The sequence below is a fragment of the Anguilla rostrata genome, chromosome 1, assembly GCF_018555375.3.
Source record: "Anguilla rostrata isolate EN2019 chromosome 1, ASM1855537v3, whole genome shotgun sequence".
Classification (NCBI taxonomy): domain Eukaryota; kingdom Metazoa; phylum Chordata; class Actinopteri; order Anguilliformes; family Anguillidae; genus Anguilla; species Anguilla rostrata.
Genome location: NC_057933.1, coordinates 4528330 through 4555499, shown reverse-complemented (window position 1 = coordinate 4555499; position 27170 = coordinate 4528330). Strand labels below are relative to the sequence as shown.

General features: G+C 51.3%; 1 protein-coding gene across 1 annotated transcript in view; it reads right to left on the bottom strand.

Annotated features, from left to right (window-relative positions):
• Nucleotides 1–6501: 6501 nt before the first annotated feature.
• The window catches only part of ago3a (argonaute RISC catalytic component 3a), a 39345-nt gene continuing 18676 nt past the window's right edge, over nucleotides 6502–27170 (bottom strand). The window contains exons 4-19 of the mRNA XM_064296323.1: nucleotides 26416–26624; nucleotides 25280–25416; nucleotides 22265–22399; nucleotides 21697–21784; nucleotides 19297–19444; nucleotides 19036–19155; nucleotides 18504–18626; nucleotides 16170–16303; nucleotides 15075–15259; nucleotides 14514–14634; nucleotides 13786–13924; nucleotides 12695–12889; nucleotides 11997–12131; nucleotides 8485–8586; nucleotides 8158–8357; nucleotides 6502–7683 (exon numbers count right to left, since the gene is read on the bottom strand). Of these exons, the coding sequence (XP_064152393.1) occupies nucleotides 7575–7683; nucleotides 8158–8357; nucleotides 8485–8586; nucleotides 11997–12131; nucleotides 12695–12889; nucleotides 13786–13924; nucleotides 14514–14634; nucleotides 15075–15259; nucleotides 16170–16303; nucleotides 18504–18626; nucleotides 19036–19155; nucleotides 19297–19444; nucleotides 21697–21784; nucleotides 22265–22399; nucleotides 25280–25416; nucleotides 26416–26624 (2280 nt within the window). The 3' untranslated portion in view covers nucleotides 6502–7574. The remainder of the gene's footprint in view (nucleotides 7684–8157; nucleotides 8358–8484; nucleotides 8587–11996; nucleotides 12132–12694; nucleotides 12890–13785; nucleotides 13925–14513; nucleotides 14635–15074; nucleotides 15260–16169; nucleotides 16304–18503; nucleotides 18627–19035; nucleotides 19156–19296; nucleotides 19445–21696; nucleotides 21785–22264; nucleotides 22400–25279; nucleotides 25417–26415; nucleotides 26625–27170) is intronic.

Genomic DNA, 27170 nt, shown 5'->3' with positions numbered 1-27170 from the left:
CGGGCCAAAGAAGACCAAACGGAAGGAACCGGAAAAACACGGGAACGAGGAACGCCAGACAATACTAAAGATCATAATACAGGCACAGGTCTCCGTACGAACACACACACGCACGCGCACACACGTGCACGCACGCATGTCAGCCTTCAGACCCATCGCGTTCTCTCTCCAGAACGACCCGGGACAGCGAAAGGGTTTAACCCGGGACAGCGTTAGGGTTTTACCCGGGACACGATGACACTAGTCTGCCCTCCAAATGGCCCCGTTACTGGTTTAAAATAAAGATAAAAAAAGAAAAAACTATGAAGATGCAAGTAGCGTCAGTACAGTTCTTCTCTCGCCTGTACCAAAGTAAGGCTTTTAAAAAGTTCAAAAGTTATAAATAGATTCAAGGATAACAGAAGAGCATGTGAAAGACGAAGTCTTGTTTTTCGTTGTTGAAGAGTGGAATGGGATTTCGTAGCTTTTTGTTTTCATCAAACGTGTTCGGTTTTCACTGCGAATGGCTCTCGGACGTCGGACATGGAGGACTAGGAGGGCCAAACAGTTGCGCCTCCATACTCTTCCTCCTACTCCTCCTCCTCACACCCAACCGTCTGCTTGCTCAGCATCTTAATCACCCCCCCTCCCCAAAATCCAAATCAAGGCCAAACAGGAAACCATAGCAGCTTCTGGCTGTTTGGGGAAGAGGAGAACCCAAAGTGTGTCGAGGTTTTTGCGATATTGACTGCAGCTTTTCCCCATCTTATAAAATGCAGCCAGAATCTTTCGACCCCAAGATATGGAGTGGGGTACCCCCCGCCCCCCCCTTTTCGCTACTGGTGGTGAGATGGAGCCGGTGTGGGAGGGGACAGGGGAAAGGGGTGGAAGGGGTGGGGCGAGAGGGAGAACAGAGGAAGGGCTTGGAGTCTTCCTCCTGTACCGACGTGCGCCGCTCACTCTGTCCTTGTACCAACCTCCCCGACCCCCCTCCACCCCAGCATGTGCTTGTGCTTGCGTGTAGGGGATAGTTTGGTGGAGGGGAGGGAGGCTGACCCTCCACCCAAATCCTCCACTCTTCAAGGAAATTGGGAATCCCCAGTCCACCTGGCTCCGCCCCCCAGCACCACCCACCTCCCCCCCCCTCCCCCCCCTCCCCCCCACAGTCCTGTGGCCCATAGAAGTAGAGACTCAGGACATGCCACCCCCTCTCAATAAATACACCATAAAATATTTTGTATATATATAATTAAAACAACAACAACATTTAAATAGGACAACCAAATAAAAAGAAGGCTCAAAAAACAAAGGACAATAAAATAAAATAAAAAAAGTCAGAGAAGTGTTAAGACACAAAAAAAAAAAACAAAAAACAAAATAAGAAAGATCCTCTTTTACAGTTCTCTTACTCTAAAACAGCTATAAGGATATCATAATCAGGCAATTAATCAAGCGCAATGTACTGTAACCAAAGCAATGTTTACCTTTTTTTCTCATTTAGTACAATATATGCAGCATACAAAGGTCAGTGAGGTGCAATGTTTCCAGATATCTGTGGTACATTTGTCCCTCCCCCCCCCCCTCCCCTGTCCCGGTTGAGTGGGCACTCACTTGACATGGCTTGGGCCTTGTGTATCAACACCCCAACCCCCCCACCCAACCGCCCCCACCCACCACACAGTTTCCCCCGCCCTCCCTTGGAGGCACGCCCATTAGAGGTCAAGTCAAGGTCAAAGCCAATGCGCTGCCCAAGATTTGGATGGGGTGGGGCTGGAGGAACCATTTCGGGAACCACTGGGAGGCATTGCACAAGAACAGCAAGACTGGCGCCTGTTGGGGGGAGAAGTTACACAAGCAATGTCGCCCCCATCAGGTCAAAAGCAGTTAAGGCCTTTAAAAAAAAAAAAAAAAACAACAACAAAAAAAAAGATAATTTCCTCCTCTTTTTTAATGAGATTTGTTCAGGCACACCTCATGGAAATTACTCATAACCGTTTCACCATTACTGGTTTTTTGTGGGGGGGGGGGGTGAAAATCAAAAATCTGTTCTTAAGAACCGCAAAGTCCAGGCAGTAGGTGCAGTTATTCGATACCGGTACAGAACCCCCTTTTTTTCGTAAAAGCGGGAAAAGTACACAATCTCAGGCTGTTTCTGTAAGTGAGCGGGAGTCTGTAAAGTGCGGTGCTGAGCCAGGCTGAGCCAGGTGAGTGCCCAGCTATCTCCCCCCCCCCCCTCCCTCCCTCCCTCCCCCCCTCAAAACATGCGCCATTGGTCCTGACTCCTACAAACCGCCACCAAAGAGCTCAGCCATCCCGCCATCGTCTTGGCATGTCAGTGTCAGTATGTCTATATATTGTTTTATATATTCATATCTATATATGCATACATTTAATAACATATGTATGTGTGTCTCTGCGTGTATACATCGATGTAGACGTAGGTATTTCAGAAATATCTTTTTGAAAATAAGATTTCTTTGATTGGTAACATTGTTTTTTTTTTTTTGTCGTTTAGTTTTTCGTTTTTAAATCAGCACCATCATCAGGAAAGGCACTTTCTGTGGACTACTCTGCTCCAGGACGACCCCCCTACCCCCCCCCCCCCCCCAAAATACTCAAAACCTCAGGGTGAACCAAAAAAAAAGTGTGTCACGCGATTCCTTCGTTCGCGTGCGATGGCGAGCTGACGTCGGCCGCGGGACTCGGACGTCTGGCGAAGCTGTCGGTTAGCGGACGCGGCGTCCCAGCGACGTTTCGGCGACGTGCTGAGAACGCAGAGCCAACACGTACGCTAGTCTGTAAACATGAGTTCCCCTGGTGAAAACAGGGGCTACATCTGGACCCCCCGAAATACGGACGCTGCCGACTTTAACCCCCGCTATCGCCCCGCTAAACCCCAAGCACTAATGACCCTGGTCCGACTGACCGCTGCAATGCAACTCACTCCGAATGCTTACGCCCCCCCAACCGTGGCTAATGCTAGCATCCACACACAATGCTAGCACCATTAACGCTAGCCTCCATTCACAACGCTACCGTCGCTAACGCTAGCCTCCACTCGCAATGCTACTCCGAGCAACAATCTCCCATCATCCTCTCTGTCCCTCAGACACACGTGAACAGATCGCACCTCTAAATGTTCAGAACCAGCTCTGAACGAGCCAATCGCCTTCCTTCAAACAAACCCAGCTCTAAATGAGCCAATCACCTTCGTTTGACCAAAACCGGCTCGAAATGAGCCAATCACCTTCCTCCGATCAAAACCAGCTCTAAATGAGCCAATCACCTGTTTTCCAGTTTGAAATTCATGGCCAATTACTGGCTATTGAAAGCATGGCTCTGGCACTGGAGGAGGAAACAAAAGAAAAGTGGGAGGGGCAGGGAACAGAGGAAACAAGAGGATTATGGGATTTTGAGGCAATGCCCTTTTCTTTTTGAAGAGCCCAGTGCTCATGTAGAAAGAGAGGGGACTACACGGGTCGCATAAACAGATCTTTGAGTCTTTCCCTCTCTCTCGCACACTCGCACACCCCCATGCCCTCAACTCTGGCAGAAGAAAACGTAAAAACCCAAAACAGCGGCCCTCATCAATCCCTCTCCTCCTCCTCCTCCTCCTCCTCTGAAACAGGGCTCGTGAGTTACACCTCTGCCGGTAAGGAAGGAATTGAGGAAGGAAGGGAAACGCGTTTGTCCAGCGTACGGCCGTGCGCGCTCTGACGAGGGGAGGAGAGCGGGCTACCAGAGGGAAAACAAAATGTCCGCCGCTGCTCGAGGAGGCCGGAAGGCTACAGCAGCCCCGCCTCCTGCGATTAACAGTCCGCCCACACAGCAGTCCCACGCCACGCCCCCTCTCAACCAAACTGCCGTGAAGCTCAGAGCCCAGAACACTAAAAACACCAGACACTTACACTCTCACAAGAAGAAGAAAAAACTACTACTAAGTCAACAGTCTATTGCATTTTTTTAAAACTCTATTATTATGTCATTACCATAATTCATTATTATTATTATTATTGTTTATTATTATTTATCATTATACTTTCACTTTTTTTTTTTAGAATTTGTTAGCAAAAATAAGTGGTGTGCATCACATAATTTAAAATGTACAAATATACCTCCTCTCTGCTTTTAAAAAGGCTCTCCAGAAAGTAGGTGAAATCTGAAGCTCGGCCCTCCTCATCTCTAGCCTTGGGGGGAGGAGCTCTAACAGCCAGCCAATGGACCACAGGGAGCTGCCCAAACACTCCTCCAATGGCCTTGCTGTGCAACAGTGAGCCCCACCCCCCCTCCTCATTTACATGCTCCACCCTCTACAACCATCATGCCCCGCCCACAGGGCCTCCCCCTTGTGGAGTATCGCTGTACCTTTAAGAGAGATTCTCACTGGCTTTTTTTCAAATTTTATATATTTTCTTTACATATTCTGAATGTAATGTGAAAACCCTGGTCCCCAACCACCCCCACCCCCTCCCCACCCCCCACCCCATGCCACCCCAAACCCCATGAAGTTCCTCAGATCTATTTAACAAAGAGAGGATCGTGGCTCCACTATACCCCGCCCCAGCATGCAAGCTCCTCCCCCAAATCATAGGAAGGGGCGGGGCCAGGCATGGTAGCCACGCCTCTTTAGCACCAGTCCTGTGTTCAGTCCGACACATGTGCATCTTTTAGTGCAGAAAATTGTCTTCCTCTTTACTCTCTCTCTTTAAATATATATATATATATTTATATATTTAAATGTAAGAATAGCAGCGAGATCCTTGTCGTTTTTCTTTTTTCTTAAACGTGGTTTAGGCAGAACGTAGCAAATCTCTGTGTGCTTCTGTTGCTGCCATTTTGCAAAAAAAAAAATGGCAATTTAAACAAAATGAGCAACCATCTCAGAGATGAGGCCTCGAAACACTAAGGGGGGTCCCCCCCCCCCCCCCCCCGAAACCCGCTAAAAACCTTCCCTTCCCCTGCCACTGCATCACAACTCTACACCCCTCTCTGCCACTACACCCCCCCTCCCCCAGTCCGTTAAAACTGCGCAAAATCCTGCCTAAAATTAACGCCCCTCACCAGGAGACCTGGGGCACAGCTCAACTGGGGACAAAATCTTATTTTTATTCATTTATTTTTTTTGTTGATTTTTGATTTTAATGAGAATGCCCTTTACCAAAAAAATAAGAAGAAAAGAAAAAAAAAATACATGAAAAATAAAAATATGCTGGGTGTTTATTGGTCAGTGCAAACTGAACACTAACAGAGTTAAAAAAAACATTGAGGCCAGTTCCACCTGTCCCATCATTCACATTCTAAATTTTGCAACATAAAAATAATGATAATAATAAAATGAAGAGAACAGAATGTGTGAAGGAAAATAATCTGCCCCCCTAGTGTAACTGTGCCCCCCTCTCAGGTGCATATATATATGAAAGGATTCTCAGGTATTTTCACATGAAGACCTCTTTCACTGAAGAGACAGCAGCCATGCCGCCAAACCCCTACTCTGGCCCAAACGCACACACCTCTGCTTCACACAACCAGGCACTTGGATCGCAAAAAAAAACGTCCGGCCCCGAGCGTTTCCGACGCGTGTGGGACGTCCCGGGACCGGGGTACCCTCCCCTCAGGACGGGCCCCGTTCCAGCGCTCTGTCCCCTACAGAGCCTCAGCGGGAAAAAAAAAAAACGAAAAAACAAAAAAAGTGCCAAATGAGTTATGCTCGCTTTCGCCGACTTGCCGCAGCGTTCCCCCTCCTAACCATGCCCCGCCCTTCCCATCCCAACAGCCGTCACTTCCTGTCAAACCAAAACCCTCTGCCCGTGGACTGGACGGGTCACCTTACAACCGACCAATCGGGGCTCACTTCCTGTCTCGGGCTGTCCAATGAGAGAGCTTCTCCCTCTCTGGGGCTGAGCCATCCTCTGGTTAAACAGATTATTGCACTAAAAGGATAGTGATAACATGATCTGTCAATTTACGGAGACTCGGACATCCAAAATTCATTTACTCTTAAAAAAACAGAGAGAGAGAGAAAGAGAGAAACAAACAATGCTGTATCGATAACTAAATATTAAATTAATAGGCTTAATCATTCTAATAAATATAAGGAAGAGTAAAACGGACAAAAAATAAAACACGGACCTAATATATCAAACACGTACACTAGAAAGAAAATTACAACAGGATCACATTGCAATGTTGTGGTGAAAGCTCGGACAGGGAAGTGTTCAGTCTTCCCCTGGTTTATATTATTACTAAACACCAGCGTGCACCACTCTGTGGACGTGGCACTTCTTCAGTCGCCGTGAAACAGTGTAAGAATCACGCGACTTGCATCCCCCCCTACCACCCCCCCCCCCAAATGCTAAGGAAGGCTTCAGTGGCTGTTCGCAAAAAGAGCACTTACACCTTGTGGCCTACGGGTGGCACTGTGCTCACAATAACTTACTCGTAAACACCCCCCCCCCCCCCCCTCTACCATCCCCTCCCTGCCTCCCCATCCCACTCCCCCACCCCCACCCCACCCCACCCCCCCTTGGTTTTGCTTCGCCTTGTCTGCGGAAATTGGTTTGTCACTCCATTGACACTCTCACACTGTTAAGTCACCATTGGCTGAAAATGAGGAGAGAGGAAAAGAAACAGGAAACGTGTTTTTTTGTGTGTGTGCGCAGGGGATTGTGGGATTGGCTGGACCGTGGGGGGTGGGTCAACGATGGGAAACATCAGAGTGCAGGCCTCTTATGACACGGACAGAACCTTACAGAAGCGCGCGCAGGAGCGTGCACATACACACGTGCACGCCCGGGCAGACGCGCGCAGCCGATTGGCTGGGCCAGACCCGGCGGGCCAGCGGCAGTTTGGACGACCGAGCGCCCGTCTGCGCAACGTCTGGAAACAAACGCCCACAAGCTCACCGAACGGGGGGACAGGTGGGCGGGGGGCAGCTTTCTCTGAACCAGCCCCCAAAAACACGTGATTTTTCCCGTTTCTTTTCAGCTTTCTCGCTCTCTCTTTTTCTCAGAAAGAACAGAACAAAAAAAAAAATTAAAACAAGAGGGGGAAAAGTCGGAGCGCTGCCATTAAAACTGTTGAGGTAAAGGCTCGGAGGAGAAAGATCTGGAAAGAAGGGTTTTCCCCCCATTTTTAAAAACAAACACCTTGGGATTAAAAAAACAAAACAAAACAAAAAAAGACAACAGAAGCGCCACCTTCTGGACAGCAAAAGAACTGACAGAAGGAGAGTTGGGGTTTGGGTATGGGGAGGGGCAAGCGGGCGGGGAGGGAGGGCAGGGAGGGGGGGCGCGGTGGGGGAGGTGCCGAAAAGCGGTTGGCTGGTTTCATATTGCATAATAGCGCCGTGTTCCTTTTTTGTTTCGCTTCGTTTCGTTTCGTTTCGTTAGTTTGTTTTGTCAGAAAGCGGGTTTGCATCCTCAGGCCCGGTCCAGGCTGGCCCCTCCTCCCTCTGCACAGTGTCAGGTATGGATCAAGCTCCGCCCCCCCCCCCCCCTCCGGTGGCAACTGGCCCTGGTTGGACACGCAGGCGTGTGGGGGGGTCGGGGGTCGGGGGGGTCGGGGGGGGGGGGGTGTGGGGGGGTATGGGAGGACTCTCAGGCGAAGTACATGGTGCGTAAGGTGTCGTGGTGAATCTGCACGGCCTTAGCCAGAGCCTGGGGGTCCCGCCCGTTACTCTGCCCCGAAACGTGGCTGCCCTCCGCACTGGAGAGAGAGAGTGGAGGAGGGAGAGAGAGGGGGAGAGAGGGAGGGATGGGGGAGGGAAAGAGAGCGAGATATAGAAAGTGGAAGACAGATTAGTCTGGGTATAACACAGCAAAACATGACCAACTCATTCAGGCAAGACAGTAACACAGCACTAGGTCAGAGCCAGAGAGGAAAGAGAGAGACAGAGAGACGAGAGGGAGGAGAGAGAGGGATAGAGACAGAGAGATAGAGAGACAAGAGGGTGGGAGAGAGAGAGATAGTGAGAGAGCAAGAAATGGAGAGTGAGCAGAAGAGAGGAAAGGGAGAGAAAGAGGAAAAAGAGGGAGAGACAGAAGAGTGACAAAGGAAATTTGGATTCGAATTCTGGAGGGAGAGACTAGTTAAGGCACGGCAGAGACGCAGCCGTCCTCAGACCTCCTCTTCCTCCTCCTCGTCTACCTCTCGAACCGGGCGGAGGCGCCACGCCCTCACCTGTCGTGCTCTTTGTCCACCAGGTGGTAGCGGGCTCGGAAGGCCACCAGGTGGGCGTAGTAGGCGGGGGCGGGGATGGAGACGGAGCGGGTGCAGCGCACGTAGGTGTGGCACAGCTGGTAGGTGAGCAGCTGGAACTCGTCCGCAGTGAAGCAGTTGTCGTCCCACAGGACGTGGTAGTGGGAGGGGCGGCTGGTGCCCTGCGATGGGGGGGAGGGGGGAGAATTTGGTCAGGGATGCGGGTCGCACACACGCACAGACACACACACACACACGCGCACACACACACACACACACAGCAGTGAGCCCCGGGGAGACAGGCCTCACCTGAATTCCTGCGTGACTGCAGAGGTAAAAGTCAAACTCGTAGGGGTGCGTGATGTCCGTGTCCACAGTCGTGCCTGCAGGAATGTTTCCACTTCGCCCGACCTGCGAAACAGAGGATTATGGGTCACGACGCCGGCACGCTCACACTACCTACAGGTGAAGCGGGCGTTCTGCAACAGAAACACCGCTCCAACAGCGACTGCTATGACTGTTTACCAGAAAACTACACTGGAATAACCAACAGCCCACTTCGAAAAGAAACCACACGCTCACATTTCCATGAAGTGCACAACCTTCACGATAAACACATTCACACACATACAAACGTGTGCACGTCCACGTAAAATGTTTCTGCGCGTTATTAAAAGTGCCCCATCGCAGATGTTTACATTAAGCCAGTATTCCAAAGGGGGGAGGAGCGGGAGAGGCACGTTGAACACCTCTAAGAGGCCGAACGGATTTTAACATTTAGCCCTTTACACAGCTTTATTTCTTTTTCCTTACTCCAGGCCAGTCACCCGGGAGCCTGATTCTCATTTTCGGTCCTGCTCAGTTATTGACTGGCATTAAGACCGGCAGCCAGGAGCAGTGGATTTAAATGTGACCGCGGCACTGAAGTAACCACATCACGGGACAGGCCCAGCCATGCCTGAACCCTACCCGACCTCCGAAACTCACCACCGGGCACAGACACTCTCCCCCCCCGTCCCCCCCGTCCCACGCCGGCGGATTTCATTTCCACACAAGGACCGGCGTTCGCGTTCGAACGCAGAGAGCGGTCTGGCCCTCAGGACGACCGACGCCACTTCATACAGGAGCCTCTCCCTCGAACGCCATCTAATCATCCAATCAGGACTGATCACAGTGGCGGACCCGCGCGTCACCGAGCCTCGCGTCTCCTTCACAACCAATCAGTGAGCAGGAGAAATGAAGGCTGGAAACCTGGACAGGTGACCCAGTTCGGCGGCGTCTCCAGGGGTGAACATTCACACCTTTCCTTCAGATCCAGTGACAACCTTTTTTTCAGAGCCGGAGTGTTTACCGGACACGCCAGACACTGTGTGATTCTACACAGGACACCTGGGTGTGTGAACAGGACGACTGCTGCGTGTTACCTTCTGCTGAACTACAGTACACACACCGTCTCTGCCAGGGTCTGCTCAAATATACACACATATATATATATATATCGCGAGTGACTGAGTGAATGAGTGACTGAGTGAACGAGTGAACGAGTGAACGAGTGGCTGAGTGACTGAGTGAATGAGTGAATGAGTGAATGAGTGAACGAGTGAACGAGTGACTGAGTGACTGAGTGACTGAGTGAATGAGTGAATGAGTGAATGAGTGACTGAGTGACTGAGTGAATGAGTGAATGAGTGAACGAGTGAACGAGTGACCGAGTGAATGAGTGAATGAGTGACTGAGTGACTGAGTGAATGAGTGAATGAGTGAACGAGTGACCGAGTGACCGAGTGACCGAGTGACCGAGTGACTGAGTGACTGTACGAGCGAGCAATGGCTGTGCTAGTCCATGGAATGCTGCAGTACATTTCAAAATCTGCGTTTTATGCCCATTCCCTTGCGTTCAGATAAAAATAGATTTTGTTGCCATAATATGCCAACTTACAATAACAGCACAATAAATGGTATGCCGTTCATAATTTTATTATGACACTGGTTACAGAAGCGGGATTAAATGAGCTACAAATAATATTTTGGCGCTCTGATCAAACAGACATTCTTGGCACACAGGCTAATAATAAAAACCCTGGGAACGGTTTCTTTTTCTATTTAATCCTTGCGCAAGGTACAGCGCCGTAGCCAGAAATGAATTTTTGGGCAGGCCTGCGAAAATGTGTGTAGGCCGACTAGGTAAGCTTTTCCAGAGCACATTCTCCACAGACGCTATGCTCCGCCCCAGTGCACCTCAGAGCCAATCACACGACGCCGCTGTTCTCCTAACGGCAACGCGGTCATCATCGGTTGAACTATTCTAACTGTCGCCGTACGTTTCTGCCAAAAACACAATCATGTAAACAGGTTTTTCTTTCTTAAATCAATATTACAGCAAGACTAAGCACACAACAAGAAGAGCACAGGCTTTGCGTGAACCCACACAAACAACAAAACACCCCCCCCCCCAATTAGCATGTGTCTGCTCTTCACGGGCGCAACATATCAGCCCTAATCAACGGGCGCAACTCGACCTGATTACGGGGAAATAGCCAAATCATAATCTGCCGGCTGAGATGTACACAAACAAGAGCAGAAAACTTTAAACACCATCAAGCATCCTGCACTATAGCACGCCTTCAACACAGACAGAAAATCACCGGCTGAACAAACTTCAAAAGGCCAACAATTTTCATAAACAAACTTGATTTTTTATTTATTTATTTTTACTTAGGAGCCTAGTGACAAACATTAACAGTGCGTTAACACACAAGACAGCACCTTTAGTGGCGGCCATGATGCTTTCAGCTATATCATTTTGACTTACTAGCTCAGAAAGCACTTCTTTATACAGGCCTTACTGCAGCATTACTAGCCTCCTTTTTAATGCAAGCAGTAACGGTTTTGATTTTAAAATTTTGTTGTTGTTGTATGTGACATCTTGTTTTTGACATTTCGTTCAAATCAAGCGCTCTCCGAATGTCACAGTGCTACGGACGTCTGTGTAAACATTACGATCGATAAACAATACAAATGTCAGACACCAAAAGACAACCGGCTCAAAGAAACAGGCGCAGTTACTCTGTCGTAGTTCAGGTCTGGGCCGCAGCCTGCTGTAAAAATGCAGTGTATTTTACTCCTGCATTCTGCCTCTTTTTTATGGGTAAAAAAGGCAGAATCCTGCATTAATGCAACCACTGCTGAGTGAGTGAGTGTCAGTGTGAGTGAGTGAGTGAGTGTCAGTGAGTGAGTGAGTGAGTGAGTGAGTGAGTGTCAGTGAGTGGTAGTGTGGGTGGGTGAGTGGTGAGTGAGTGGTGAGTGGTGAGTGAGTGAGTAGTGAGTGAGGTGAGAGTGGTGTGGTGAGTGAGTGAGTGAGGAGTGAGTGAGTGAGTGGGTGGTGGGTAGGTATGGGTGAGTGGGTGGTGAGTGTCAGTGTGAGTGAGTGGTGGGTGAGTGGGTGAGTGATGCAGTGTCAGTGTGAGTGAGTGAGAGTGAGTGAGTGAGTGAGTGAGTGGGTGGGTGGGTGAGTGGGTGAGTGAGTGAGTGAGTGAGTGAGTGGGTGAGTGAGTGAGTGAGTGTCAGTGTGAGTGAGTGAGTGAGTGAGTGAGTGAGTGTCAGTGTGAGTGAGTGTGTGAGAGGGTGGGGAGTGAGGATAGTGAGTGAGTGAGTGGTGGTGAGTGAGTGAGTGAGTGTCAGTGTGAGTGAGTGAATGAGAGAGGGAGTGAGAAAGTGAGTGAGTGAGTGTCAGTGTGAATGAGTGAGTGAGTTAGTGTGAATGAGTGAATGAACGAGCGAGTGAAAGAGTGAGAGAATAAGTGAGAGAGAATGGCGCTCACCCTTTCGTTGCGGTCGGCACAGAAGAGGCGGGTGTGGTGGCGCTTCTGCACCACGATGTAGGTGATGCCCGGCTGGTACTCTTTCTCCAGACTGATACAGGCCTCGCGAATCGCCAGCAGCTCGTAGTAAAGCACCTGGACCATGCAAGAGTCAGAGTCAAAGAGTCAGAGTCAAAGAGTCAGAGACAGAGTCAGAGTCAGAGTCAAAGAGTCAGAGTCAGAGTCAGAGTCAAAGAGTCAGAGTCAGAGTCAAAGAGTCAGAGTCAGAGTCAGTGTCAGAGTCAAAGAGTCAGAGTCAAATACAGGTCAGAGTCGGAAACGCACAGAGACAGGACAGCGGGAAGTAACGTCCCATTTGCCAAAAAATGCGCTTGATTCTGGACGTTAAGGTCTAGAGCAGGGGTGCACAACGAGGGCTGATTTGTTCCAGGATTTTGTGCTCTTAATAATTTAATAATCTCAATCATATCATGATCTGTCATTAGTATAAGCACCAGCTGCAGCCACAGACTGCAGGTGCATCCTAAATATGTTACTGTGCTCAAGTACAGTAGTGCACCAGCATAGCTCACAGAGCTGTCAGATCTAAAACAGGTAATTGGTTGGAACAAAAACCAGCACATAGACCAGACCTCCAGGACCGCTGGCTTAACGCTGGTCTCAGAAACAGGGAGAGGGGCACGTTCGGCCAGACTGACCTGTCTGAACTGGCCCTCGGACACCCCGTCCCGGTAGAAGATGATGCGTGTGGGCTTGTAGCGGGTGGACTTGTAGAACTGGATCAGCAGCTCCCGGACCATGGATGCCAGGTCCTGAATGACCTCCTGTCTGGGCCTCTGGACCCGCACCGTAGCACAGTAACGACTGGGATGAGCGTCCATACTGCCCACCACCTGAGGGCGAGGAGCGAGCAAGTGAGTGCATGCAGACACACACACACACACACACACACACACACACACACAACACCCCAACCACCAGCCGCACAGACGCACACAACGCGCACAGCACACACAGCACAGACACAGCACCACACATGCACACACCGAGAGAAAAGAGGACGGGACAACACAGGTGTTACCAAGCAACCAACCACATGGTTTTCCCATCCAACTTACATCTATGTTACTCCAATACTTTTCAAAACAAAAAAATAACGAATCAGAAAATCTTCAGTTAGCCTTCAGTTAGGATTTTTTCTTGTTTGTATACAATAGTCAGCGTTACCTTGAGCTATGGGTGAGCTACTGTCCTATACTACAGCAAAATGAACAGGTATTTTAAGGGAAACTGTTACATTTCATGATTATTTCTTATTCAGTTTTTCCTATTTTGTGTCTAGAAAGACTTTTAGTAGTGCAATTACTGTCCAAACCAGTCAGTGTGTTAGCACTGCCAGCACACTGATAATGCACCGCTTCCAGTAAGAGGCATCAAGCTATTGAGCTGGAAAGAAAAACTGATGCATTTTCGTTTTTCAAAACGGGTGATTTCCCCTGAACTTCCACAGAAAGCAGGATGACTGAATGCCTCCTGGGGCATTTCCACGGCTTTCAGACATTTTCACCGATTTCAAAGGATTGTGGGAAATGTTGTTTCAGTAGAGTGGTGGGAGTCATGGACAGACACTTTAACACTTCTGCTTTCAGTGAGTAAACCACAGACGGGAAAGCAGGTGTGTGCATTTTAAATAATGACACCATCAAACAGGCCGGCACCTCTGCAGTGCATGAAGGAGAGAGGGAGAGGAAGAGAGGGAGAAAGAGAGGGAGAGAGAGAGAGGTCTTACCGCTGCGATGGAGGGCTTCTTCCCGTCTCCCGCAGGGGGGTGGGTCACGTCGGCCCCCAGGAAGATCACCGGCTGCTGGAACACTGAAGGCCTGGGGAGAAAGAGAGAGGAGTCAGTGAGGAAAAACAAACCCGTCATTCTGCTTTAAGAGTACCCACCCAAAAACACCCAAACCACACGCCAGCAACGAGAGGATCGTAATGCTCTTACTTTCATCACATCGGTATCAACTGCGACACACACACACACACACCACACGCACCACACACAACACAACACACACAACACACACAACACACACACACACACACACAGCACACACAGCACACACACCACACACAACACACACACACACAACACAACACACACCACACACACACACAACACACACACACACACACACACACACACCACCACACACCACACACACACACACACACACACACACACACACACACACACAACACACACACACACACACACACCACACACACACACACACCACACACACACCACACAACAACACACACACACACACACACACACAACACACACACACACACACACCACACACAACACAACACACACCACACACACACCACACCACCACCACACACACACACACACACCACACACACCACACAAAAGCTGGTTATACCAAGAGCAGGATCCCGACACTCACACGCTGTGTGGCATCAGATGTAGTGATGCCGCGACCCACGCTTGACTGGGTTGATCCTTGAGGACAGAGGTTGGAGAGGGTCTGGGGAGAGGTCTTCACCACGTTCTTCACCTGGACGCACTGAGTGGCCATTCCCAGGAGAGTGTCCCCCACCCGCTTCACCTCCGCTGGGGGGCACAGGGAGAGAAGGAATGTGAAAAACTCTGCTATAACAAACATACTCTTTTTTCTTCTTTTTTTTAAGTAAGTACCATAGACACTTTTGAAAAAAAAATACCATAGATCCTATTGTAAAAATCAGTACTAAAGATGCTTTTGTAAAACAAGTACCATAGATATTTTTGTAAAATAAGTAGCACAGACGCTTTTGTGAGATAAGTGCCACAGACACTTTTGTGAAATAAGTACCATACACACGTTAGTAAAATAGGTACCATAGACACTTTTCTAAAACAAGTACCATAGACGCTATTATGAAATAAGTACCATAGATGCTTTTGTAGAATTTACCATAGACTCTTTGTACCATAATTACCATAGACACTTTTATAAAATAATCAGCACTTTTGCAAAAAAAGAACCTTAGATACTTTAGCAAAATAAGTACCATAGACCGGCGTCTTGCCGGGCAGGATGACGATGATGAGCTGCAGCCCAGAGTAGGTGTTCTTCAGGTGCCTGAACATGGGCTCCACGCTGTCTGCACCCTGCGCGTATTTACAGAAGCACGGCTGGCCCTGGATGGGCATCCCAGCATCCTTAGAGATCTTCCGCAGCTGGTCCGTGAAACCCCTGCGGAGCGGACGAAGGGAGCGAGGGATGAAGGCAGGGAGAGAGAGAGAGAGAGAGGGCGGCAGAGAGACGGCCACTGCGTCACAGACTGTAGATCAAACAGACGGGGTTCCTCATTAGGCGACCCAATTAACCAATCAAGACCAGCAAGGACCACTAAGCCAATCTGGCCTTATTCCTTTTGATATAGATAAACAGGTCCGGAAGGAGGCAGCTTCAGAAAAAAGGCTGAGCACGGACTCAGGGCAGGGGTACACTGAACCCGTAAGAACAACTATCAAAATGAAGCTTTTTAATCAAGGCAGTGGCAAATCTGGTATCTGTCTGGTACCTGCTAACATCAAACACACCCGCGCCATGGCTTTGGCGGTTATGTAGAGCTGGTATAATAAAACACAGCGACTTAATGAAGGCTGATGTTCCCCATCCGGCTGCCTGCAGTCACTCGTGAAATAAGCATGGCGGTGGGTTTTTACAGGGCTGGGCGGGGTTTGTGAGAACGTCCCGCGGCTGGCGGTTATTGGCAGTTGATCGCCCCTGGGAGGGAGCTGGAGTGAGCGAATGACACGGGGTAAGATGGCGGCTCCTCTCCTCCCCAGACTAACGAGGCGGGTCCCTCAGCGTTACCGAGGCTGCACCGACGGTCCAGTCCGCCATCTTTCTCTGGGACTCAGTTAGCCGCGGCGGACAGGATGGGGGATGGGGGATGGGGGGGATTCTAGACCGACGAATTGCATCTACAGTACAGTGCTGATGATCGAGACGCTTGAGGACGGACAGAGGCTCATGAGAAGGTGGGGGCAGGACGGGGTGGTAGGGGAGAGGGGGTGGAGGAAGGAAAGACGCGGGGTGGAGGAGCGAGGTCGCGGTGAGGGCGTTTTGTGGAGGGGACAGCAGGGGGCGCTCTCACTTTAAGATCTCCTCTCTGCACTGCCTCTGCGTGGCGAAGCAGGCGATGGCCCACATCTTGATCTCCACGCCCGTGTGGAACTGCTTTCCGCGCATGTCCCACACGCCGTGGCTGGGCGTGGCCACCGTCCGGTTCTGCAACGACAAGGTGGGGTTGGTCTGCTGCAGGGGGTGCCGAAATACACACAAGCACGCACACACTCATACACGCACGCACACACAGTCATACACGCACACACGCACACAAACACTCATACACGCACGCACACACTCATACACGCACGCACACACACACACGCACACACACACTCATACACGCACGTAGACACATACGTGCACACGCGCACACAAACTCACACATGCATGCACGCACACACACGCACATACGCAAACACACACCCACACACGTGCACGCACACAAACACTTGCGTACACGCACACTCAAGCACACACACACACTCAAGGACACACACACGTACACTTGCACGCACACAGCAACACAGACATGCATAATGATACACACAGACAGAAATACACACACCTTCCGTCACACACACACACACACACACACATCACATTGCGGTAAACAAATAAAGTGTACTAAAGCTTGAAGTCACCCTGCTACACTACATGATGTTCTTATTGGTTTAAGGTGAATGGAACCAGAGCAGCATCTCAGCTAGGCATGCTGGGAGATGTAGTTCAGCTGAAGGAAGTATGTGTGTAAACATAACATGAGAACAATAAAAAGGGGGAAAACTATAGTTTTTCCAACATGTTGCCCTCATTTGCAGCAATGGCGAGTTTAGAACCATTTCTTTGAAGCGTGAGGAACTAACATCAGTACACAGGGGAAACGGCTCACACAAAGGGAGATAAAACAGAGATACATCAAACTAATGCAACTAGCTGGAACTCTGCTGCTTCTCAAAAAAGTACACTAATAAGTGAAACTCCTCTATTCATGTACCGATCAAGATAAGAATACACAGGGTTAGAAGGCTGAACAGTAATGAGTGAAGCTCATCACTTTCAGACTGTACTTCTCCATTACCTACTTCTACAGGACTTATACTTATACTTTATACTTATAACGTGGAATACAAAGCTAAATCTAGAAATAATTCATTTATCGAATGGGGCTCACGTAAAAGCAGTTGTGTGAACACACAGTCTCACACACACGTACGCATACACACACGCACACACGCAAAACATGCCTTATTTATTCTAACTGGTGACAACTGCACTTCAGAAAAGTAACAGTTGTGAGATTAATCCACAACAAGAATACAAACAGCGAAGCAGTGTGTTAATCACTCAGAGACAGAAAGAGAGAGAGAGAGAGAGAGAGAGAGAGAGAGATACTAATGTATTTGAGAGATTCAAAATACCATTATTACTACTATTTCATATTATTCGTTTTACTTGAATCTCTGATTGTAATTGTAACTGCATTAATTATCGTTCATGCATTACCTGCACTGTTATACTACTTTATTTTATATGTTTCTTGTTTGCTTTGGCAATATCTACTACGTGTATTTCCTGCCAATAAAGCATATTGAATTGAACTGAATTGAGAGAGAGAGAGAGAGAGAGAGAGAGAATTTGAATTTTAAAAAGTGAGAGACAGAGTGTGAGAGAGAATGTGAATTTCAAAGAAAGACAGAGAGAATGTGTGAGAGATAGAGAATGTGTGTGGCAGAGAGTGTGTGTGTGTGTGTGTGTGTAAGAGAGAGAGAGAGAGAGTGTGTGTGTGTAAGAGAGAGAGACAGAGAGAGAGAGAAAGAGAGTGTGTGTGTGTGTGTGTGTGTGTTGTGGGGGTAGTGTGTGTGTGTGTGTGTGTGTGGGAGGGGGTGGTGAGAGAGAGAGAGAGAGAGAGAGAGGAGGAGAGAGAGGAGAGAGGTGTGTGTGAGAAGAGAGAGAGAGAGAGAGAGAGAGATGTGTGTGTGTAGGTAGAGAAGAGAGAGAGAGAGAGAGAGAGAGGTGTGTGTGTGTGTGTAAAAGAGAGAGAGAGAGAGAGAGAGAGAGAGAGGTTTTGTGTGTGTGTGAGAGAGAGAGAGTGTGAATGTGTGTGTGTATGTGTGTGAAGAGAGAGAGAGAGTGAGTGTGTGTGTGTGTGTGTGTGTGTGTGTGTGAGAGAAGAGAGAGAGGTGTGAGTGTGTGTGTGTGAAAGAGAGGTGTGTGTGTGTGTGTGTGTGAAAGAGAGAGTGTGTGTGTGTGTGTGTGTGTGTGAAAGAGAGAGAGAGAGAGAGAGAGATGGCCACTCGAGCGGAGGCGGCGGTATGGGCGGGATTGAAAAGAAGGGTACCATAAAGTGTTCTGTGCTCACCCTGCCCCCGTACTGCAGCATGGGCGCAGGTAAGACGCGCCCCGTCACGTGGGCCATCTCGTCCCGGACCTTGAACTGGAACTCCTGCACGAACGGGTCCGCCTCGTAGTTGGCACTGCGCACCTGAGCGGACGGGGGAGAAGAGGGCGGAGCTCGTTTTAAAGGTGGCGTTCTAAAAGTCCCACTAAAAAAAACCCGCTAAGCGCGGGGACCATCACAGCCCGGTCTCCAGGGAGACCGCGGGGAGCGCACGCGCTCAGTAGCTACGTGTGCGTGAGGACGCAGGACGCCCCATCGCTTACGGGTCACTGATACCATTTAGAGAAGTTGACTCAGTCACAGCTGTGATTTCAGGCTGCTCTGTCCAAAATTAAGTCCCTTTCCGAGACCAATTCTTGAATACTGATTAGCAAGACTAGATATTGGGCTACTCAGTCAAAGTGCCCTTGAGCCATCTTGATTCAGTGGAAATGAGCGGTGGAGGAGGAGGCGCAAGGCAACCTCCGGCCACCAGGTGGGGCTCTCCACTCACCAGCCGGCTGATCTCCTCCTGTCGGTCGGGTGCGGAGCGCGCTGTGGCTTTGATCATGGTGGAGGTCTGATTATCGGTCAGTTTCTTGATACAGCGCTGCCCCGCTACGATGTTACACACCTGAGGAGAGGAGGGAAGAGAGCTGAACTTTTCTGCTTCTGTGAAAATGAAACACTCAAATTCCGGTCACGTGAAAGCCGTTCAGCACGGTCGTGTTTTTTAAAGGTTTGACGCAGGGTTTGTTTTTGGGCGTGTCCTCACCTCGAGCGGCAGGTAGGTGTGTTTCTGCTCCTGGCCCACCTGTAGGCAGGGCAGGTGAGGGTACTTGAGCTGCAGGTTGTACTTCTCTCTGAAATACTGCGCCACGGTGCGCTCCACCGTCTGCCCGTTCTCCAGCTGCAGGGGGAACCTGTGGCGCGGACAGAGAGCAGGGGGCTCAGCCTGACATCACCCGCTTAGCCCCGCCCAGTCCTCACCGCCACAACGGACCCCATCACCTTTCAGCGTTCACACAGAACCTATCGCATCACCTTTCAGCGTTCACACAGAACCAATCGCATCACCTTTCAGCGTTCACACAGAACCTATCACATCACAATTCAGTAGTCACACAGAACCTATCGCATCACCTTTCAGCAAACAGAACCTATCGCATCACAATTCAGCAAACGGAACCAATCGCATCACCTTTCAGCGTTCACACAGAACCAATCACATCACCTTTCAGTGTTCACACAGAACCAATCGCATCACCTTTCAGCGTTCACACAGAACCAATCGCATCACAATTCAGCAAACGGAACCTATCGCATCACAATTCAGCAAACAGAACCAATCACATCACTTTTCAGCATTCACACAGAACCTATCGCATCACAATTCAGCAGCCAACCATTAGCCGTGTGGGCTAAGCTATCCCAAGAACACTTCACACAGACTACTGCTAGGCAGGCAAGCAAAACCCCGATTAGGAAATCCACAAACACATTATATTTGGGTGGTGTTTTGTGTGAGAAAATTAGTGCTGCTGGCAGTTCCGGTAAAACGCACAAATGCTTTGAAGAAAAACTGCAGCACATTCGCTACCAAACTGCTGCTCAAAAATGGCACCTTGCTTTGCGTTAAATTCACCCTGAAGCTGAAAAGCGTGTGTGAGCCCTCGGTGTGGGACTGCAGACTCCAGCTGAGCTGCATTTCCAAAGCAGCCCCGCAGCCTGGAAAACTGCAGCTTTTCCAGGTTCATTCCCAGGAAAACTCCCACACAGCAGGCCCCGTAACCCCCGGCGACGGACCCGGCAAAGAGCAGCAGAGCCCGCAGCCGTAGCCCCGCCCACTTCTCAGCGCAAGGCAAGCGCTTTCCAGCCAATCGCGCAACCCCCACACGAAGGCGCGTCCGAGGCGCGGTCGGCAGTTTGAAAGTAAACGGAGACGCGGGGGGCGGGACTGAATCGCCAAAGAGGAAGTGAGCGTCAGGCGTCAGCCGAGTCACGCTTCCGCAAACCCCGTCCCCTCTGAGGACCCGACCAATGCCTAAGCTGCGCTTCCCTAGCCTGGCCAATCACTGCTGCAGCTAGTGCTCTACACAGTCAGTGCGGCGGCCAATCGGGCGCTCCCGCATGGTGAGGCTGAGAAGGCCTCGAGCTGCATCTGATCTGATCAGCTTTTCCCAAAATCACTGACCGTCCAAGATTTCTTCCCAGATATCGAGTCATTTTTTTTTATTGTTCATGTACGCGTGTATCGACCGACCCAAGACGAACTGCAGCGTGCGCAGCGGTCGGTCAGAGCCGCGGGAAATCCTGGCACGCGGACGGTCTCCGGATGAACCGCGACCGTCCGGACCGCCCGGCGCGCGGTCGCTAACAGCTGCCCCGCCCGAGACGTTCCGGAGAAAAACTCACCGATCCCGCAGAGGCAACCAGAACATTCCGTCTGCCCTGGCACCGGTACGCATGCACTGCACCCGACACATTAAACCTTTCCAAAAACAGACGGCCAAACAAAAACCTGACAAGAAATAAAACTCTCGCCAATTCACGGGTTTGTGCCTTTCAGTTAACAAAGCGTTTTATCGTTGAGAACGCTCAGGGAGCGCTCAGACATTTTATTGGCAGCTAAAAGAGTTCGAGAGGAGTGTCATCACTCGAAAAGAAAACCCAGCGACTCAGAACAGCGCTTCAGAACAGAAGAGTGGAAACAGGAAACAGCGGGGTGAAGTCCACGTCCAGTGGCATCACTGGCATTAGCTAAATTAACCAATGAGAAAGGGAGTCTGTCTGCCGTAGCGCTCAACGAGGAAGGGACCAAATGCTAGCGACGTTCGACGCCTGACGCGAACTCCCCGTCGCGTGCAGCACAAGTCCCATCATGCCTGTGCAGAGGCCGCGCGGCGCCTCCAGAGACGGCCTATTTCTGGAGCCGCTGGAGAGGCGGGCGCGCCGAACGCCGGTTTAGTTTCGGTTTCACGCCCTCGTCCGTCTCCAGAGGGCCAGGGACCCGTTCACCAGGAAAGCTCGCTACCGGAGGGCAAACAGGACACGGAATCCCACCTCAGCCCCCTAAGCCCCGCCCCCGAACCCACTTCAGGCCCCGCCGACACCCAAGGCCCCGCCCCCACCCGGCCCAGGCCCCGCCCCCTGGACCGCCGCGTAAAAGACTCACGTCTGGTGGCTGGCGGGGCGGCGGGTCACGTTGCACACGCGGTACTTCCTCCTCATCGTTCCGCAGTGCGTCACCTCCACCTTCAGACCTGGGGAGAGAGGGGGCACAGTCAGGCCAGTACAAACGCACACGCACACACACAGGCTCACACACACACACACAGGCTCACACACACGCTTACACACATACACACGTACACCGCACACCACACCACTCACGCACTAACCCCCCACACACCACTCACCCCCCACACCGCACACCGCACACACATACCCACGTCGGCACCACTACACACATCACACACTCACCTGCTGACACACAACACCAAACAAGCACACACTCACACACTCACACACTCACACACTCACACACTCACACACTCACACACACACACACACACACACACATACCACAACATCACACACTCACACACAAACACAAACAAGCACACAAACACACACTCTCACACACACACAAACAAGCACACACACACACACACAGGTGGAAGGTTCCGGCAGGTGAAGGGGAAGTTCCCCGCCCCCACGGGGGCCAGGTGCAGGTCACACACCTTTAATCTCTTTGGTGAACTTGACCCGGTGGGAGTCGGTGAGCGGGCGGGGCTGCTCGTCGATGTTGTGGATGTCCAGGACTTCACACATGAACTGGATGACAGGCTGCGCTTTGTAAAAGGCTGTGGCAGACACTGTGGATGAAAAAAAGAGAGAGAGAGAGGGAGGGAAGGAGGGAGAAAAAGGAAAGAGGCATAATTACTTTCTGCGCACTGTTCGGCCCTGTTGCAACACAATCAACGCACATCAGCTATATATAGTTTAAAATGTCACGCGAATACATTCCACTAAAACTGAACTGAAAGAGAAAGAGCAGGAAGAACATCAGGAATGCCAACTGGCACTGCTGCCCCCGCCCCTGTGGGCGGGGCTTGTTCGCCACACTGACACTCTCCCCGTATGAAAACACGGCAGCTGTCAGTCACTTCCGTCCGAACGCGCGCCCATTTCGGAAAGAGCCAATCAGGCGCAGGGGGACACAGGCCCACACGGGAGAACGAGAGGCCAAACGACGAAGGCGAAGAGCGCCGTCTCGACCGAAATCTCCTTCCTGTTCACGCAGGAAGCCGGAGCCGCAGGGCGCGAGCGTCCAGTTCACGCGGCGCCACCGCGCTACAGAAAACGCGCCGAGCGGCGGACAGCGAACCGCCAATGGAAATTCCCCACTGGGTTACCAGGGCAACGTGGGACGGGTTGGGTTACAGGCCCGGCGAGGGCACGTGCTAAACGAGCGGAGACGGGCATCTCCCAGCCAATCAGAGTTCACACCTCTGCAGCCCTCCTACGGATTACAGCGAGGCACAGGAAAGTCCCAAACATATCACTTGAAACGTCTGCTCGCCCGACGCAGTCTTCACCTCCGCGCTGTACGAATGACGCAAGCGGCAAGATCCGTCCGCCATGCGATCGGTCTCTCCATCTCTATCTGTCTCTTTCCATCTCCGTCGCTCTCTCTCTCCGTTTCAATCTCTCTCTCTCTCTCTCTCTCTCTCTCTCATCACAACCCACATACCAGTAGAATACATAATCAGCGAGGGGAAGAAGAATGAGCGGTGTCACTAAATAACATTTAATTACAGCCTCACAGTGATAAGTAACAGGAGAGGAGAGCCGCTCAGTGCGTGTGTGTGAGTGTGTGTGTGTGTGTGTGTGTGTGTGTGCGTGCGTGCGTGGGGGGGGGGGGGGTTTAGCCACCATCAGTTCCGAAAGTGTTCTTTAAGGAGCTCACGCACACTTCTGTACTTTATGAAGTGTGCAGGCTGCATTAGTGTGAGGCCTCCAGGGCCGTACAGACCAAGCGGAGGAGGAGAGAGAGATGTGTCTGTGTGCGTGTCTGTCTGTGAGGAGAGGAGGTGTACAGACCAGGAGGAGAGAGAGATGTGTCTGTGTGCGTGTCTGTCTGTGAGGAGAGGAGGTGTACAGACCCAGTGCAGGAGAGACTGGTGTCTGTACGACAGGAGAGGAGGTGCCGAGCATGTGCACAGGCTGGCTGTAGCCCTGGCTGTAGCTCTGGCTGCAACTCTGGCCGTAGCTCTGGCTGTAACTCTGGCTGTAGCTCTGGCCGTAGCTCTGGCTGTAGCTCTGGCTGTAACTCTGGCTGTAGCTGTAGCTCTGGCCGTGGCTCTGGCTGTAGCTCTGGCCGTAGCTCTGGCTGTAGCTCTGGCCGTAGCTCTGGCCGTAGCCCTGGCCGTAGCTCTGGCTGTAGCTCTGGCCGTAGCTCTGGCCGTAGCTCTGGCCGTAGCTCTGGCCGTAGCTCTGGCTGTAGCTCTGGCTGTAGCTCTGGCTGTAACTTTGGCTGTAGTTCTGGCCGTAGCTCTGGCGTACCCTGGCCGTAGCCTGGCTGTAGCTGCTAGTCTGGCGAGCTTGGCGTAGTCTGCCGTAGCTCTGGCCGTAGCTCGCGAAACTCTGGCGTGCTGGGCTGTAGCTCTGGCTGTAACTCTAGCCGTAGCTCTGGCCGTAGCTCTGGCCGTAGCTCTGGCCATGGCTCTGGCTGTAGCCCTGGCCGTAGCTCTGGCTGTAGCCCTGGCCGTAGCTCTGCGTAGCTCGGGCCGTACTTGGCCGTAGCTCTGGCTGTAACTCTGGCTGACTGTGCTGTAGCTCTGGCTGTACCTAGCCGTACTCTGGCCGTAGCTCTGGCCGTAGCTCTGGCCATGCTCTGGCTGTAGCCTGGCCGTAGCTCTGGCTGTAGCCCTGGCCGTAGCTCTGGCCGTAGCTCTGGCCGTAGCTCTGGCCGTAGCTCTGGCTGTAGCTCTGGCTGTAGCTGTGGCTGTAGCTCTGGCTGTAACTCTAGCCGTAGCTCTGGCCGTAGCTCTGGCCGTAGCTCTGGCCGTAGCTCTGGCCGTAGCTCTGGCTGTAACTCTGGCCGTAACTCTGGCTGTAACTCTGGCTGTAGCTCTGGCTGTAGCTCTGGCTGTAGCTCTGGCCGTAGCTCTGGCTGTAGCTCTGGCTGTAGCTCTGGCCGTAGCGGGCGGGAGTTTGCTTTCCCGCTCTTTTCTCACAGACACAGGCAGTAAAAGAATTACTTTCAGCCCATTGGGCTCCCCTTTCCCAGGAAGGCGCTGCGGCTGGCCTGGGGGGGTGGGGGGGGGGGCGTTTCGTGGAGCGCATTGATTTGCGAGCGGGTAGGAGCGGGAAAAGTCCAGACTGAGACGGAGAGGCGGGGGGAGGGGGGGGTTCATTCTCAGACAGAGGGGGCAGCCCGGCTCTCTGATCAAACAAAAGGTTTGCTTTCACCCCACGACAGAAAGAGAAGAGAGAGAGAGAGAGTGGGGGGGGGGAGAGGGGGAGAGAGGGAGATTCAGTCTCGTTTCACTAAACTCCCCCAAAGCCCCCCCCCCCGACACACAAACACAAACCGGCCGCCAAGTGGGTTCCCACCCGTCTCCACGACAACTGCCTGAGCGGTTCCCACACTGCCAAAGACCGCCCCCCCCCCCCACCTTCCCACCCACTTTGATCCGCTTATGCCCCACAGCCCCCCCTGGTGGTGACGGGTGTTTTGCGTCGGGCCTCACCGTCGATGTTTAGCATCATCTTCCACATGGCAGGACGCACCGATTGGTGGAACCCAAACCACACCTCCCGCCCCCCGCCCAGGGGGTGGTCGTACCCCTCCGGTGCGGAGAAAAATGAACGTCCCACAGGTGTGTACCTGTAGGAAGAGAGAGAGGGGGAGAGGGGGAGAGAGTCCGTTTTAACTCATGAGCCCAACACACCCCATTGCTGATGTCACACAGACAACAGAACTGCCCAGCAACAGACGTCCTCCTCCGGACGTTTCCAGCAAGATGCGCCAGGCCTTATGTCACACAGAGCTAATTCCTCCCAAACAGGTGCGTGTGATAGTATAGAGGGCCTGCTCCTGCTATAGCTCACAGGCCCTGCTCCTGCTAGCTCACATAACACAGAACGTACAGAGATAACCCGGCCAGGATTACTCTCAGAGAGGAACAGCTGGCACGCATCGCTGATACACGGGTGTACTGCTGTTTAGGGGAAGCACACGGGACTTTCAGTTTGACCGAAAATGTGCCCAGGGTTTCAAAGCTTTTTCAGCTCAGCAGCGCTCTAAAGTGAGTAGCCCCCCCCGCCCCCACCCCACCCAATTCAGTAAAACAGGTAATGGTTTGACATCTTTAAGCAATACTACCCACAGGCTGCAGCACAATGGCCACTTAATATTAATACATGGAAGTATGATCAAAAAGAGATGCCACAGCCTATACAAGTATGAGATCTAGCTGCATTAGAGCTGTACTTACTAGCATGTAATATCGTTGATGATAATGTTATAAGTTGTAATTACCCTATTATACACCAAGGAGTGTGTGTGTGTGTGTGTGAGTGTGTGTACCAGTACAATGTGTGGACTCCCTTGGCCAACCACTGCTTAAACCAGATGTCTAAATTACGCGTTCACATGCAAACACACACACACACAGTATCAGCAGACAGTGCTGCTGTCCAGGATTTACCGTTCAAAACACCAGCTCTAAAACACGAGATTAACAGAATTTAGAAATTAAAAACATTCTTTAAAAAGGGAAGCTCTCCCTCCGTATCCCCTCATATTTCTGGGGGTGCCCAGACTGGGAACCCCCCCCTCTGATGACCTGTGCTCCCTGGTCCGGCCAGCAGGGCGGCGACTCACTTCATGGAGGGCAGGTGGCGCAGCACCACGTCCACGGCGTGCACGGGGTTGGTGCTGATTGGCTTGTCCAGCTCCAGGGGCTCGGGCATGCTGCGGCCCGTCAGGACCTCGTGGAGGAGGTGCCAGCTCACCAGCGACACAAACTTTATGCTGACCTTAAAGGGACGGTCCTTGCCCCCCTCCCCGGGCAGCGTGACGTCCAGATCCACCTGCGGGGGCGCACACACACACACGCACACGTTTCCCATCATTCCTACACTTCCCATGAGGCCTTGCTCTGAAAACGTTACCGCTGGTCCTACGAACACCACCGGACACTCCGTTTTATGCATGCTACTGAGCAAATGTTTGTATCCAAAGCCACATAAGACTATATGAATCCATACATTCTTCAGTCTACAGGGCACTACAGTGTCCCCACTTTAAGAGCATTTGCTCATGGAAATTGATGTGTGCTAACTGTAAAAATAATTTAGATTAGAGTGTAACAAGCCCAAAATGTTGGAAATCCTTGGAAAAATTTTCGCCCCTGGGATTGAACCAGAGGACTGCTATGTAACAATATCCTTAACAGACTTTACCCTGAAACATTCTGAACATTCTGAGTCTGTGCGTGTGCATTTGTGTGTGAGTATTTGTGTGTGCGTTTGTATGTGAGCGTTTGTGTGTGTGTGTGTGTGTGATGTGGGTTGTGTGTTTTGTGTGAGTGCGTGCTGAGTGTGTTTTGTGTGTGCGGTGTGTGGTGTGGTGTGTGA